Source organism: Macaca fascicularis, chromosome 5 (genome assembly GCF_037993035.2).
Source record: "Macaca fascicularis isolate 582-1 chromosome 5, T2T-MFA8v1.1".
NCBI classification, from domain to species: Eukaryota; Metazoa; Chordata; class Mammalia; order Primates; family Cercopithecidae; genus Macaca; species Macaca fascicularis.
This window is the reverse complement of record NC_088379.1, coordinates 192,888,740-192,905,958: the sequence shown is the minus strand read 5'-3', so window position 1 is coordinate 192,905,958 and position 17,219 is coordinate 192,888,740. Positions and strand designations below refer to the sequence as shown.

The following is a 17,219-nucleotide window of genomic DNA, read 5'->3' as shown; positions in this document are numbered from 1 at the left end:
ATTTTATTTTTAAAGTGCTCCAGGGGGAAGGAAATTTAAAAATGAAGCAAATTGCAGTCCGATGCGGAAGATTCCTCCTGATGTCCTTCCTCCCTCTTCTAGCTGATTTTGAAGAGGTAGAGAAGCAAATTCCACTTGGAATAGCTATGTCCTGGGGAAACGGACCACTCAGGAAAGGGGGGAAGACAGGGATTTGGAGAGGAATTAACAAGGGAGGATGAGGGAACAGCTTAAGGAATGGTGGCAGGTTCTGTGGGGACACCCTCATATTCAGGGAATGTCGTTATCACAAGTTGAAAGGCCGAAGCAGCGAGACCCCGCCCTGAGCAGTGCAAGGGATGAGTGTCTACACGAGGGAACACGCCTCCCAGGGTCCACTCTCACTCCCCTTCCCACTCCCACTCTCACTCCCCTTCTCACCCCCACTCTCACTCCCCTTCAACCCCACTCTCACTCCCCTTCACCCCCACTCTCACTCCCCTTCTCACCCCCACTCTCACTCTTCTTCTCACCCCCACTCTCACTCCCCTTCTCACCCCCACTCTCACTCCCCTTCAGCCCCACTCTCACTCTTCTTCTCACCCCCACTCTCACTCCCCTTCACCCCCACTCTCACTCCCCTTCTCACCCCACTCTCACTCCCCTTCACCCCCACTCTCACTCCCCTTCACCCCCACTCTCACTCTCCTTCCCACCCCCACTCTCACTCCCCTTAACCCCCACTCTCACTCCCCTTCTCACCCCCACTCTCACTCCTCTTCACCCCCACTCTCACTCTTCTTCTCACCCCCACTCTCACTCCCCTTCACCCCCACTCTCACTCCCCCTTCACCCCCACTCTCACTCCCCTCCTCACCCCCACTCTCACTCCCCTCCTCACCCCCACTCTCACTCTTCTTCTCACCCCCACTCTCACTCCCCTTCACCCCCACTCTCACTCCCCTTCACCCCCACTCTCACTCCCCTTCCCACTCCCACTCTCACTCCCCTTCTCACCCCCACTCTCACTCTTCTTCTCACCCCCACTCTCACTCCCCTTCACCCCCACTCTCACTCCCCTTCACCCCCACTCTCACTCCCCTTCCCACTCCCACTCTCACTCCCCTTCACCCCCACTGTCACTCCCCTTCACCCCCACTCTCACTCCCCTTCTCACCCCCACTCTCACTCCCCTTCTCACCCCCACTCTCACTCCCCTTCACCCCCACTCTCACTCCCCTTCACCCCCACTCTCACTCCCCTTCACCCCCACTCTCACTCCCCTTCCCACTCCCACTCTCACTCCCCTTCTCACCCCCACTCTCACTCTTCTTCTCACCCCCACTCTCACTCTTCTTCTCACCCCCACTCTCACTCTTCTTCTCACCCCCACTCTCACTCTTCTTCTCACCCCCACTCTCACTCTCCTTCACCCCCACTCTCACTCCCCTTCTCACCCCCACTCTCACTCCCCTTCACCCCCACTCTCACTCCCCTTCACCCCCACTCTCACTCTTCTTCTCACCCCCACTCTCACTCCCCTTCACCCCCACTGTCACTCCCCTTCACCCCCACTCTCACTCCCCTTCTCACCCCCACTCTCACTCCCCTTCTCACCCCCACTCTCACTCCCCTTCACCCCCACTCTCACTCCCCTTCACCCCCACTCTCACTCCCCTTCACCCCCACTCTCACTCCCCTTCCCACTCCCACTCTCACTCCCCTTCTCACCCCCACTCTCACTCCCCTTCTCACCCCCACTCTCACTCCTCTTCACCCCCACTCTCACTCTCTTCTCACCCCCACTCTCACTCCCCTTCACCCCCACTCTCACTCCCCCTTCACCCCCACTCTCACTCCCCTCCTCACCCCCACTCTCACTCCCCTTCACCCCCACTCTCACTCCCCTTCACCCCCACTCTCACTCCCCTTCCCACTCCCACTCTCACTCCCCTCTCACCCCCACTCTCACTCTTCTTCTCACCCCCACTCTCACTCCCCTTCACCCCCACTCTCACTCCCCTTCACCCCCACTCTCACTCCCCTTCACCTCCACTCTCACTCCCCTTCTCACCCCCACTCTCACTCCCCTTCACCCCCACTCTCACTCCCCTTCACCCCCACTCTCACTCCCCTTCACCCCCACTCTCACTCCCCTTCTCACCCCCACTCTCACTCCCCTTCTCACCCCCACTCTCACTCCCCTTCACCTCCACTCTCACTCCCCTTCCCACTCCCACTCTCACTCCCCTTCACCCCCACTCTCACTCTTCTTCTCACCCCCACTCTCACTCTCCTTCATCCCCACTCTCACTCCCCTTCTCACCCCCACTCTCACTCCCCTTCACCCCCACTCTCACTCTCCTTCACCCCCACTCTCACTCCCCTTCTCACCCCCACTCTCACTCCCCTTCACCTCCACTCTCACTCCCCTTCCCACTCCCACTCTCACTCCCCTTCACCCCCACTCTCACTCCCCTTCCCACCCCTACTCTCACTCCCCTTCACCCCCACTCTCACTCCCCTTCACCCCCACTCTCACTCCCCTTCTCACCCCCACTCTCACTCTCCTTCACCCCCACTCTCACTCCCCTTCTCACCCCCACTCTCACTCCCCTTCACCTCCACTCTCACTCCCCTTCCCACTCCCACTCTCACTCCCCTTCACCCCCACTCTCACTCCCCTTCCCACCCCTACTCTCACTCCCCTTCACCCCCACTCTCACTCCCCTTCACCCCCACTCTCACTCCCCTTCTCACCCCCACTCTCACTCCCCTTCACCCCCACTCTCACTCTCCTTCACCCCCACTCTCACTCCCCTTCTCACCCCCACTCTCACTCCCCTTCACCCCCACTCTCACTCCCCTTCACCCCCACTCTCACTCTCCTTCACCCCCACTCTCACTCCCCTTCCCACCCCCACTCTCACTCCCCTTCACCTCCACTCTCACTCCCCTTCCCACTCCCACTCTCACTCCCCTTCACCCCCACTCTCACTCCCCTTCTCACCCCCACTCTCACTCCCCTTCACCCCCACTCTCACTCCCCTTCTCACCCCCACTCTCACTCCCCTTCTCACCCCCACTCTCACTCCCCTTCACCCCCACTGTCACTCCCCTTCACCCCCACTCTCACTCCCCTTCTCACCCCCACTCTCACTCCCCTTCTCACCCCCACTCTCACTCCCCTTCACCCCCACTCTCACTCCCCTTCACCCCCACTCTCACTCTTCTTCTCACCCCCACTCTCACTCCCCTTCTCACCCCCACTCTCACTCCCCTTCACCCCCACTCTCACTCTTCTTCTCACCCCCACTCTCACTCCCCTTCTCACCCCCACTCTCACTCCCCTTCACCCCCACTCTCACTCCCCTTCACCCCCACTCTCACTCTTCTTCTCACCCCCACTCTCACTCCCCTTCTCACCCCCACTCTCACTCCCCTTCACCCCCACTCTCACTTCCCTTCTCACCCCCACTCTCACTCCCCTTCACCCCCACTCTCACTCTTCTTCTCACCCCCACTCTCACTCCCCTTCTCACCCCCACTCTCACTCCCCTTCACCCCCACTCTCACTCCCCTTCTCACCCCCACTCTCACTCCCCTTCACCCCCACTCTCACTCCCCTTCCCACCCCCACTCTCACTCCCCTTCTCACCCCCACTCTCACTCCCCTTCACCCCCACTCTCACTCCCCTTCAACCCCACTCTCACTGCCCATCTCACCCCCACTCTCACTCCCCTTCACCCCCATTCTCACTCCCCAAAGTAAATGTAAATTACTTTTGTACTTTTTTATTTACTTAGTCCTTCCACAAAATTGGGATTTTCGGTAATCAAGGAAAGATATATTCCAAATGTTTGCAGTTTGCTTTTTATAATTTTGTTTCTTAGCTTTTGAGGTGAGAAATCAAGATATGAAATCTCTATAATAAAATAAGTGGAGCCCAGGTGTGGTGGCTCACACCTATAATCCCAGCACTTGGGAGACCGAGGCGGGCGGATCACTTGAGGTCAGGAATTCAAGACCAGCCTGGCCAACATGGCAAAACCCCATCTCTACTAAAAATATAAAAATTTGCTGGGCATGGTGGCAGGCGTCTATAGGGATTAACCTACTCAGGAGGCTGAGGCAGGAGAATCACTTGAACCCTGGGTGGAGGAGGCTGCAGTGAGCCGAGATTGCACCACTTCACTCCAGCCTGGGTGACAGAGCAAAATTCCATCTCAAAAAATAATAATTTTAAAAAATAAATAAGGCCGGGCGTGGTGCTCATGCCTGTAATCCCAACACTTTGGGAGGCCGAGGCAGGCGGTCAGGAGATCAAGATCACCCTGGCCAACATGGTGAAACCCCGTCTCTACTAAAAATAGAAAAATTAGCTGGGCATGGTGGCGAGTGCCGGTAATCCCAGCTACTTGGGAGGCTGAGGCAGGAGAATTGCTTGAACCCCGGAGGCCGAGGTTGCAGTGAGCCGAGATCGCTCCATTGCACTCCAGCCTGGGTGACAGAGCGAGACTCCATCTTAAAACAAACAAACAAACAACACACACCTGCAGGGATAGATCACTGAAGACAGCGAGCCTAGTGCAGACCACCAGCCGAAAGAGCTCCCCTCAGCCGCCACCCCTTCCTAACAAACCCTGACTTTCCTCTTTTTTTCTTTTTGAGATGGAGTTTCGCTCTTGTTGCCCAGGCTGGAGTGCAATGGAATGATCTCTGCTCACTGCAACATCTGTCTCCCAGGTTCAGGCGATTCTGCTGCCTCAGCCTCCCGAGTAGCTGGGATTACAGGCATGCGCCACCACGCCCGGCTAATTTTTGTATTTTTAGTAGAGATGGGGTTTCTCCACATTGGTCAGGCTGGTCTCAAACTCTCGACCTCAGGTGATCCACCTGCCTCAGCCTCCCAAAGTGCTGGGATGACAGGCGTGAGCCACCGCGCCCGGCCTGCCCTGACGTTTTGAGGTAAGAGGAGGGTTAGGCTCTTTGGCCTTCCAGAGATTGAAAGCCTTCAATCGCAGAACATCGCAAAAGCCCAGAAAAGAACCTTATATACAGTGCGGTATAGTCGCTTGGCGTCCCCTGCCGTGATACATTTACTGAATAGAGACTTTACTCTGACCTTTTAACATATTAACGGAAGGTTCCAGCCTCTTGTGATTATGGAAACGTGAATGGTATGACGATATTCACACAAATCTTTGCAGTGTTCTGAATTATACTTATGTATATAAGTATATATAAGCCTTCCTGAGCACAAACACTGCAGGCTCGTGGGATGGGAAGGAAAATGGCTTTTGGGAGAAGGATGAGGCCTGAGCCCTTTCACCCGCCCTGGAAAGATGTGCCCGTGCCTCAGTTTCCCAGATGGATTTGAGTTGCCCCAGCCTGCAGAGCTCTGCACGGAGGACAAAGACACATTCGAACAGCACAGTTTTTCAGAGTCAAATAATTAAATACACTTGAAAAAGTGACATCTATTTATAAAGTCCGGCCTATGGCAGTAGGATTCATGGTAACAGGGTCTCAGTATTTGAGTGACCAGCACATACATGGGGTAGCCTAGAGAATTCATTTAGTTAACGACACAGAATATGATCAGCTCTCTTCTGTTGGGGTTGAAGTCGATCGTGTAATTTGGCTGCTCATAGTGGGATCAAGTTAATGGAAACTCTTGGGGGTGGGGTGGGGGTAGGGGAGTTTATTTCAGATCACCTGACATTAATACTGTCGATGCCTTCATCATCTTAATAGTTACGTCTTGGTCTCAGACATCGCCCGCTGTGAAGGCTCAGGGCACGCCCCTCAGACGTGGCTGTTGAGTGAGCAGATGGTGAGAGGGTCTGTGTTTGTCCCCTCATTTGGGAGGCAGGGGGAAAAGATTGGCCTGAGAGCCTCTTGGAAAGAAGCCGGCGGGAAGCTGTAGATGAGGGACTCATCCGTCCCGTTGTAGAATGCTATATGTCCAGACTCATAGTCCAGGAAGACACCAACCTTACACACAGGCTCTCTGACGTGCTGACCCTTCAGAGGGGACGAGACCCAGAGGCTGTAATCGTCTCCGATTTTTAAACCGATCAGTGAGAACAGGTCCCCAGGCGGCTTGGGGAGGTTCCCCTTTCGGCTCACCGAGTCCTTGCAGATGCCCACTTCCCACTCCGTCTTGTTTCCCACCTCCACCTCCCAGTAGTGTCTCCCACTGGTGAAGATCTGAGCGCCCAGCACGGTCGCAGACTGGTCAAATCTTTCCGGGTTGTCGGGTAGCTGCTGTCTGCTTCCCCCGTATTTCACACTCTTCAGATCCTCGGACAGCACGAGATAGGCATTGGCTGTGGCTGGGTCCAGCGTTATCTCCGCTGCAAGAGGAGGAAGGAAGAAATTTCCCTTGGGCATGCTTGAAAAACCTCTTACATATGTGAGATTTACATTGAATTCTTAGTATTTAGTCCTGGTTTTTTAAATCTAATTTAGGGCCGAGTGCGGTGGCTCACGCCTGTAATGCTGCACTTTGGAAGGATGAGCGGGGCAGATCACAAGATCGGGAGTTCGAGACCAGCCTGGCCAACATGGTGAAACCCCATCTCTACTAAAAATACAAAACATACCCAGGCATGGTAGCGTGTGCCTGTAATCCCAGCTACTCAGGAGGCTGAGGCATGAGAAATGCTTGAACCCAGGAGGTGGAGGCTGCAGTGAGCCAAGATTACATCACTGCACTCCAACCTGGGTGACAGAGCAAAACTCAGCCTCAAAAAAAAAAAAAAAAAGTATTTGGCTTAGAACAAAATTTCTGAGTTCCTCTTTCACTGTTCCACAACACATATCATGAAGCTCCAAATGGAGAGAGAGAAGAGCCTCGTGGAGAAGGAGCTTTGACCTGCCTGGGCGGGGAGGAGAATCCCAGTGAGTGGCATGGACGTTGCTCTGTTTACAGGACATCTTTAGAGCTCTGAACTGTGTATCCACACAGGGATACCCTTGGTTGTTTGCATTCATATTAGCCATGGTAGGTTCTGGTTCTTCAATTTGGGTGGGAGAGAAAATAGCACTTACCTTTGGCTGAACTTCTAATGTGCCCAACATTTTCTATATATTATCTCATTTAATCACTGCAAGCATTCTTTTCTATCGTTTTTACAAAACGGAAAACAGGTTCACGAAGGTTAGGAAACTTCACCAAGATTACACAGTCACTGAGTGTTCGAATCACAATCCCTAACCAGCTTTTTTCTTTTTTTTTTTTTTTTTTTTTTTTTTTTTTTTTTTTTTGAGACGGAGTCTCGCTCTGTCGCCCAGGCTGGAGTGCAGTGGCGCGATCTCGGCTCACTGCAAGCTCCGCCTCCCGGGTTCACGCCATTCTCCTGCCTCAGCCTCCCGAGTAGCTGGGACTACAGGCGCCCACAACCGCGCCCGGCTAATTTTTTGTATTTTTAGTAGAGACGGGGTTTCACCGTGGTCTCGATTTCCTGACCTTGTGATCTGCCCGCCTCGGCCTCCCAAAGTGCTGGGATTACAGGCGGGAGCCACCGCGCCCGGCCCTAACCAGCTTTTTTCATTACGTCATGACAAGTGCAGCTTCCTGTGAGTTCAGTGCAGCACCCGGGGACCACCTGATGAAGCACACATACGCTGTGAACCGACAGTCACATACGGGGCCTCCTTTTTTTTTTTTTTTTTTTCTGAGACAGAGTTTCACTCTTGTTGCTCAGGTCGGAGTGCAGTGGTGCGATTTTGACTCACTGCAACCTCCACCTCCCAGATTTAAGCGATTCTCCTGCCTCAGCCTCCCAAGTAGCTGGGATTACAAGTGTCCGCCACCACGCCCGGCTAGTTTTTTGTATTTTTAGTAGAGATGGGGTTTCATCATCCTGGCCAGGCTGGTCTCAAACTCCCGACCTCGGGTGACCCACCCGCCTCAGCCTCCCAAAGTGCTGGGGTTACAGGCGTGGGACACTGTGCCTGGTCGAGGACTCCAACTTTCACTCACTGTCCAGACACGATCAGGTACCCAATCATTCCTTTTTTTCCTTTTTTTTTTTTTTTTGAAATGGAGATTCTCTCTTGTTGCCCAGGCTGGAGTGCAGTGGTGCAATCTTGGCTCACTGCAACCTCTGCCTCCTGGATTCAAGTGATTCTCCTGCCTCGGACTCCCGAGTAGCTGGGATTACAGACGCCCACCATCACACAAACCTAATTTTTTTTGTATTTTTAGTAGAGACGGGGTTTCGCCATGTTGGCCAGGCTGGTCTCGAACTCCTGGCCTCAAGCGATCCGCCCTCCTTGGCCTCCCAAAGTGCTGGGATTACAAGCGTGAGCCACCGCGCCCGGCCCCACTCATACCATTTCATGCTTTTAGGTATATACCAGATCCCAACATAACTAATTATCTGTGTGATTAATGCCTGTCTCCTCAATTTCATTGAAAATTCTACAAAAGCAAAGGCAAAATCTGCCTTATTTATCATTGTAAGTAAGCGCACAGCCCAACAGCACAGTGCCGAGCCCATGGCAGGGGTTTATTCAACACTCTGGAGTTCAAAGCTCATTAGACCTTCCTCTGAGGGTCAGATTGTCCCCAAGATAAAAGCTGAGAACTAATCCTGACCTCTCTGGGTGTTAGCCAGACTAAACATCTGGAGCATTCTACAAGGACAGTTCGTCGAATGCGCCCTCGCTGGAATTGTAGAATTTAAGTCAGCTTTTATCCTAACGGGAACAGAGCTAGAAACGCAGACACCCCTGCATGAGAGGGTGTGTCTGCATGTGCAAGGTGGGGATGGAAACAACAATGACAAAACCAACAAAGAAAGGACCAGGATTGGCCGGGCGTGGTGGCTCAAGCCTGTAATCCCAGCACTGTGGGAGGCCGAGGCAGGCGGATCATGAGGTCAGGAGATGGAGACCAGCCTGGCTACCACGGTGAAACCCCGTCTCTACTAAAAATACAAAAAACTAGCCGGGCGAGGTGGCGGCGCCTGTAGTCCCAGCTACTCGGGAGGCTGAAGAGGAGAATGGCGTGAACTCGGGAGGCAGAGCTTGCAGTGAGCGGAGATGGGGCCACCGCACTCCAGCCTGGGTGACAAAGTGAGACTCCATCTCAGGAAAAAAAAAAAAACAAAAAGGGAAGGACCGGGCTTCTTACACAGAAAAAGAAGCCAGATAAAGCCTGAGTCAAGTCTCACTGCTTCTCTCTGCCCACGCTCAGAGACGGTCTGTGGCCCCAGCCCTCCCTGATGTTCCTTGCTGGCCCAGATTCCTTAACCAGGAGCCTAGTGTCAGACAGTGAATGACACTGGCAGAACGTCTGCTGAAGTTAATTCTACGAGTCCTGGAGGGGTAACACATCAGGCTGACTTACTGCTGAATTTTCTTAGCATTTCCTTCATTCCCGTGATGCGGCACAGACTCAGCTCTGTGGTGGTGGCCTCTGGACACTGAAGCAAGAGTGGCTCGCTCCTGCAAGACAGCAGACAAGTTCACTCCTCAGCACAGACCGCGTGACCTGCTCCAGCTGGAGAGGCCACCTCATTTCTCCCCCAGCAACAGCGCAGACCTCCGCTCCCCACTCCAAACCGGCCATCAGCACCCCTTCCCCACAGCTTGCATAACTGAACACAGAATGAAAGCCTACCTTTCCAGGGCTCCTCTCACTTCCTAAGGGTAAAAAAGAAAGAAGTTAGCACTGTGCGCTCCGATCATAACACAGACGAAATTCATGTTGCATGCAGTCCTTGCACAGCTCACAGAATCTGCTTCCCATGAGGCACGCGACGAGTGGGAGCACACAGAGCAGAGAAAAGGGGTGTGCCGTGGTGAACGCAGGATGTTCCTCACAATGACTAGAGAATACTCGGTCCTTTTCTTTTTCTCGTGTCATCACTTTGTCCAGGGAACCCGTTCCGCAAACAAGCCAACTTGCTGGTCTCATTGACCATCCAGTGAGAGACAGAGATAACAAAGGAAATGGGCTGGTGACAACTGAGGCTAACCAAGCCTGTGTCGGGTCGGGCTGGTGTGTTTGGAAGGCCCTCAATTAAATAGTAGCATTCTGTGGAACCAGTCTACAAACAGACCTGAAGCTGGGGTTGGATCACGTGGCTTATGTTTAAGAAAGTCCATGGCCGGGCGCGGTGGCTCATGCCTGTCATCCCAGCACTTTGGGAGGCCCAGGTGGGTGGATCACAAGGTCAAGAGATCGAGACCATCCTGGCCAACATTGTGAAACCCCGTCTCTACCAAAAATACAAAAATTAGCCGGGCGTGGTGGCGCACGCCTGTAATCCCAGTCACTCAGGAGGCTGAGGCAGGAGACTCGCTTGAACCCAGGAGGCATAGGGTTCAGTGAGCCAAGACTGCACCACTGCACTCCAGCCTAGGTGACAGTGTGAGACTCTGTCTCAGAAACAAACAAACAAAAAAGAAGGTCCTGAAGAATGCAGTAGCCTAGAAAGACAGTAGACCAAAGGAGGTAAGAAATAGGAGCCCCCTGCGCGGAAGAGTGGGGCTCTCCCATCTATTAACTATCAGGCGGGCAGATCGCCCGAGTACCACAGGTGTGAATAATTAAATCAGTGCTGCTGTTAACCCATCCTGTAGATGACAGTCATCTAGACCTAGAGTTCATATCATAATGGTACTTATCTTCATCAGGTCTTTGTGAAGATTAAATTTAATCTGCCCAGCACATAGTAAATACACATTAATAAACTAGAAAAAAAATTAACAAAGCTGAGGTTGCACAGAGGCAAGTACAGAAGAAATTGAAGCCACCGTCAGGCTTGTTTGGGATAAGCATTCCTCTGGATTTTTTTTTTTTCTCTCTCTCTTCTATAAGGCTTTATTGACATACAGAATGTCAATTCTTCAGGAAAACTACTTTTGGACCAGAACTTAGTTTTTAAGATGAATAAAGAAAACATTATTTCCTATGGCTTGAAGTGCTATGAGTTACTATAATTTTTCCCATGACTCTTGTGAATGTTACCCTCACCTCAAGAGATTCTAAAGCCGAGCTTTGACTGGAGGACTCCATCTGTCCGATCATTTTGCTCAGGCCTCTGATTTGCTGGGTCAATTTGATCTCGTTGTTCCTCAGTTTCCTCATGTTCTCTCTCTCTTCCTGTTCTAGTAGCTGGAGTTGCAGCTGCTCCTCTTCCTTCAGGAACTGGTGCATTTTCATGTATTCTGACACAACAACCTGTTTGCAAGTCTTTGTTTCTTCCTGCCAAAACACACACACACACACACACACACACACGAGATAAAGTTAGTAAGAGAAATGCACCTGTCTGTAGATGTTTAATCCTTACAAGTCCTAGAGATTCTTTTTCTTTCTTTTTTTTGAGACAGATTCTCGCTCTGTCCCCCAGGCTGCAGTGCAGCGGCGCAATCTTGGTTCACTGCAAGCTCCGCCTCCTGAGTTCCCGCCATTCTCCTGCCTCAGCCTCCCAAGCACCTGGGACTACAGGTGCCCACCACCAGGCCCAGCTATTTTTTGTATTTTTAGTAAAGACAGGGTTTCACCATGTTGGCCAGGATTTTCTCAGTGTCTTGACCTGGTGACCCACCGTCCTTGGCCTCCCAAAGTGCTGGGATTACAGATGTGAGCCACCGCGCCTGGCCAAGTCCCAGAGTTTCATGGCAGCAGTTCCTGAAACCCAACATATAACACATATATTCTACTGATGCGCTCCGTCTAGAGGTTGATGTTTTCAGAGGTATGTGCACTGTAGACACAATAGTGAACAAAACCCAAATCTCCATTCCCAGGAGGTTGTCGTTCTAGTGGAGAAAACCGAAAACGAGTAAGAAGTATGACAGGTAGTGATCAGGACTAGGATACAAATAAAACAAAATTAAGAAAAATTATGAAAAATGCGTTTTCATTTATTCAGTAAATATTTATTCAGTGAAAATAGGTGTCAGATAACCATAAAGGAATAGAAATATATACGGCAAACATTCTCACTGAAGAATTCGAAGTCTATGGCCAAGCACAGTGGCTGGCGCCTGGAATCCCAGCACTTTGGGAGACCGAGACACGTGGATCACCTGAGGTCAGGAGTTCGAGATCAGCCTGGCTAACATGGTAAAAACCTATCTCTACGAACATGCAAAGCTAGCTGGGCGTGGTGGCGCACGCCTGTCATCCCAGCTACTTGGAAGGCTAAGGCAGGAGAATCGCTTGAACCTGGGAGGTGGCGGTTGCAGTGAGCCGGGATCGCACCACTGCACTCCAGCCTGGGCGACAGTGAAACTCCATCTCCAAAAAAAAAAAAAAAAAAAAATGAATTCAAATGCTTTGACTGCCGCAGAGCTCAAATCCACGTCTGTGACCAACCTTGAGGACTTATCAGGTCTCATCTAAACCACTATTTTGCTTTTATATCTCTTTCTCTTTATTTCTTTTTAATTTGCATTTTTCCCTCAATGCTTTTGAGATATTTGTTTTTTAAATTGCTTTCCGTCTTCTGTTATGTGTCTGTAAGTATCACTTATGTTTTAAATAATTCTAGGAGAGCCATCATAGAGGAGCCCACGGCACTGTCTAGCTGCACAAAGGAGTCTGCCCGGAGCGGGGGAGCTGGAGCTGAGCCTTGAGATTCCAACGAAGACAGTCAGAAGGCGGCAGTCCAGTGTAAGGAAACCACATATCTTAGGGGTGAGACTGGAAACATGTGTCTTTTTTTTTCCTGAAATTTCACTAAATTTCCCTTTAGTCCCCTTCATGGGGTCACATACAAGCACACAAAAGTCAGACAGACACCGACCTGGCACAGTTTCACTCTCTCCTTCTCGTGGGTTAGTACAGCCTGAGCTTCCTTTCTCCTTATACACAAAAGATTCAGGATTTCCTGAAGTTTCTCCTGCAATAGAAACAAACCCTTTGTGGCAAATGAGCAGAGTACCGGGTCATGAAGCGGCTTTGAAGACCGGTAACAGCACAGTACTAGGCCTCTGAAACAAAGGGCAGGCCGGGCGCGGTGGCTCACGCCCGTAACCACAGCACTTTGGGAGGCCGAGGCAGGCAGATCACTTGAGGTCAGTAGTTCAAGGCCAGCCTGGCCAACATGGTGAAACCCCATCTCTATTAAAAATACAAAAAATTAGCCAGGCATGGCGGCGGGCGCCTGTAGTCCCAGCTACTTGGGAGGCCGAGACAGGAGAATCGCTTGAACCCAGGAGGCGGAGGTTGCAGTGAGCCGAGATCACGCCACTTCTCGCCAGCCTGGGTGACAGAGCAAGACTCCATCTCAAAAAAAAAAAAGACAGAAAGAAAATAAAAGAAAAGGGGGGTGTAAGCGGGACTCACACTGGTTTGTGATGTGGTGCTCAGATGGGCACTCCTGACTGTCCCCCATAGAGGACGTTAGGAAAGCTAACGGGGGGAGCCTGTGATGAGTCCTGGGGTTCACGCTGAGCAGCTGTCTTACCCTGTGATGCTCCTCAGCCTCGCTGGAGAGGTGCACTCTGTTTACACCATGGCTCTGGACTGCGAAGACGCTTCCACCCTGCTCGTCATCGGAGAGCGCCTTGGCAGCAGCGGGCATCCTCCCGTAGCTGCTCTGCTCATCCTCGCTCTGCAGCACCTGGGACCGGAGCTGCCTGGCGATGCTGGCCAGCCTCCCCAGACGCTCGTTCGGCTGGAAATGCGGGCCCTCCAAGGTCCTCCAGCACTCAGGACAAGATAAAGGTGTGTTATGTTCCTCCCAGCTCCGGAGGAGACACACCAGACAAAAGCTGTGCCCACACTCGGTGGTCACTGGGCTGCTAAAATAGTCCAAGCAGATGAAACAGGTGAGTTCTTCCCTGAGATTCTCCATCAAATCTGCTGTAGACATTTTCTCGAGGCTGGACATGGGGCAAGGTCACACCTCTGTTCTGGGATTAGCAAAGCCCTCCCTACAGTCCCACAGTTTTGAGTAACACGTGGGTGACCTGTTGCTATGTTGTTATTACCAGAAACCCTTACCTCTTCTGTGCCTGATTTCACCAACTGACATCCACTGTCCAACACAAAGCCGATTATGACTTAATGTGGAACTCCTGTGCACTGGGCTCCTCACCAGCCCCAAACTTTGAGACTCATCTCTGTGCAAAGCACACATGCTAGAGGCTGAGGGCTCTGGCTTCTAACAGGATTACCATTTCGAGAATTGGTTATCGTCCATAAACAGCACTGTGGAACCATGTGAACATGTGGGTTTTGGGCTGGAAGTCTGGGTGATTTGGTGTAAACCAGTAAAGAGACTTGAGTTTTGATGATCTCTAATAATATCTGAATTGGAAATTTGGTCCAAATCTTTTGGGAAACTCCGCTAATAAAACCTAGTTTTGAACTGAAAGAAGAAAACTGTAATACATCGTCCTTTTCTCATTAGCCCTTTGTTCTGCTTGACCAAAGCTTAAGCTTTCTGGTCCTTTATTGGGTACTGTGTACTTTTATTTAATTTTATTCATCCCAACAAAATGAGAACTCTTCCACTGGAGTAGTCCTTGGTGTTAGAAGCACCACGGATGGCCAGAGCTGTGTTTATTATTCTTCGCTGCAGACCCTAGTCCTCACCCACCTGCCACCATGGAAAGCATCTAAAATGACATTGTAATTGGAAGTTGCCTCAAGAGGCTATCCCACTATGGAGCAGATGGAAAGAATTACACTTTAGTATGAATGTAATTTTGCTCACTTGTTTTCACCCATTGAAAATTTCCAGACTAGGCCCTTTCAAATCCCTGATTCTCTATCAGTTCTTACTGGACAGAAATGAAGTGTGCAGACTTTTTTTTAAACATATGAAAAAATAAATACCTAGTGTAGAGAATGTGCATAGTGAACACCGAGATTGGGGCCAAATGCCACAGATTCACTGTGTCCCCTGCTCGGGAGTCAGCTCCCGTCCTGACCCGCCTTCCGCTCACTGCACGCCGGGAAGTGGCGCCTCAAAAGCTGTTCCTCAAACGCTAGAGCGTTTGACCCCCCCACTCACCCATCACGCCGTGTTTCTGTTTCCGTCCCTCACTCTCCAGCTTGGCAACCTTCCGTGTGTTGGGTCCGTCACTCAGGTTGTTCCATTCATTGGTTTCTGACTGTCAAGGCTCCGACGGCCGCTTCTCTTCCACTTACCTCCAAGAGGATGTTAGATGTTTTCTTACCTTGAACTTTGGGAAAAAGGAGTTTTTGGCTGAGAATGTTTTTTCCTCACCTTCCTTTCTCCGCGTCAAAACTCACCTTTCTGAAATCATTAATTCAAAATGTTTAAATCCTATATACATCCTTCGTAAAGCATACGTGAATTATTAGGATGAGAATTTAAACTATTAAAAACAAAAACAGAGCGAAAGTTACACTACTGTAAAGAGGAAGAGAGGTGGCATCAGGGTGGTGTCGCGAAACCTCTACTGAGATAGCTTCCAGGATACTGACTTGTCACAGCTTCAGAATATTGCTATGAGTTAGTCTTAAGTAAGGCTTGCAAAAAAAAAAAAAAAAAAAAAGTTGGCCGGGCGTGGTGGCTCACGTCTGTAATCCCAGCACTTTGGGAGGCCGAGGTGGGTGGATCACTCGAGGTCAGGAGTTCAAGACCAGCCTGGCCAACATGGTGAAACTCCGTATCTACTAGAAATATGAAAATTAGGCCGGGTGCTATGGCTCATGCCTGTAATCCCAGCACTTTGGGAGGCCGAGGCAGGCAGATCACTTGAGGTCAGGAGTTCAAGACCAGCCTGGCCAACATGGAGAAACCCTGTCTCTACTAAAAATACAAAACTGGCCAGGCGTGGTGGCGCATGCCTGTAATCCCAGCTAGTCAGGAGGCTGAGACAGAAGAATTGCTTGAACCCAGGAGGTGGAGGTTGGGGTGAGGCAAGATTGCACCATTGCACTCCAGCCTGGGCGACAAAAGCAAAACTCTGTCTCAAAAAAAACAATTAAAAATTAAAATTACCAGGCGTGGTGTCGCACACCTGTAATCCCAGCTACTTGGGAGGCTGAGGCAAGAGAATCACTTGAACCCAAGAGGTGGAGGTTGCAGTGAGCCAAGATCCCGCCACTGCACTCCAGCTTGGGAGAGAGAGAGAAAGACTCCATCTCAAAGAAGAAAAAAAAAAAAAGTCTACAATAACACTAACTACCACCACTAGAAAAAGAGTTTATGAACTAGCCAGCACCTCCATTCCGTGTGTTATTCCAACACAACCCCAGGAGGAGTCTTTACTATTTACCGAAATCGTTAGAATAAGCCTCACAATGCAGTTACAGCACATCACAGAGCCAGTATTCCAATTTGGAATAGGGAGGCTGGCATAGTCTGTCTTCAAGTCACACCGATCTGATCCCTCCCGCTTCCCTCTTCTGGATAAATTGTTTTATTTTATAAGCATCGTAACACAATGACCGTGTGCTATTCATTGGTGACTACAAGAACTCTTTGCACACAGCTCGATTTTTCTTTAAATGAGTTACAAATGAATAGAGGAACTATGTTATTATGGAATCATAGTCTTATATTTAGCTGGAAGTCAAGAGATCTTATAGTCCAACTACCTTCCACAGATGCTGAAGAAAACCGAGGCTCGAATAAATTGAATTCGTCCCCTGATACTTACTTACTACATAGGCCAGATTAGGACAGGAAACTGGAGCGCCTCCCTCCCAGTCTTTCTATTTTGTCAACACACTATACTGCGTCTCACTGATTGACTGGTGAGTGGGTGAAAATTTCCAGTTTTCTCGATAAAATGAACATTGCCCAATTGCTGTCAGAAGGGAGTCAGACAGCTGTCACGATGGAGTGATGGTGCGACAGGTATCTGAAATCACTGGCCACATTCACTCTTGGGAAGGCAGACTTCCTTACCGTCTTTCTAAATATATTACCTGGGCTTAATTCATGGATGAAATGCATTCACAGAACAGACCAGCCTTCCCAAAATATATGACCCAGTCGCACTACCAGACACAGCTTCGGAGATCAACAACTCAAGTAGTTTCTTCTCTGGCTTTTCTCTCCTGAGAGGGTGACGCTAGGGGGACCCCAAGAGGGTCACAGTCACAACTATCAACTATCACCCAGATGCCATCAGGATCGGTACATGCAGAAAACAAGGAACTTTATAGATATAGTTAGTAAGGGCTTATTTGTTGATGCGGCAGTGGACTAGATGGGAGCTTATTTGCAAAATACATTGCTTGAAAGCCTGGTTTTAAAAATAAAGTTGGCCGGGCGCGGTGGCTCAA

At 50.6% G+C, this 17,219-nt stretch overlaps 1 protein-coding gene across 1 annotated transcript; it reads right to left on the bottom strand.

The window, feature by feature from the left end:
• Positions 1-5,423: 5,423 nt before the first annotated feature.
• Positions 5,424-13,942, bottom strand: TRIML1 (tripartite motif family like 1). Its single transcript, XM_005556499.4, has 6 exons — positions 13,417-13,942; positions 12,754-12,849; positions 10,974-11,204; positions 9,615-9,637; positions 9,342-9,439; positions 5,424-6,339 (listed from the first exon to the last, which is right to left on the bottom strand). The coding sequence occupies exons 1-6, from the start codon at positions 13,840-13,842 to the stop codon at positions 5,789-5,791; spliced, it is 1,425 nt and encodes a 474-aa protein (XP_005556556.2). The 5' UTR covers positions 13,843-13,942; the 3' UTR covers positions 5,424-5,788.
• Between the last annotated feature and the right edge of the window lie 3,277 nt (positions 13,943-17,219).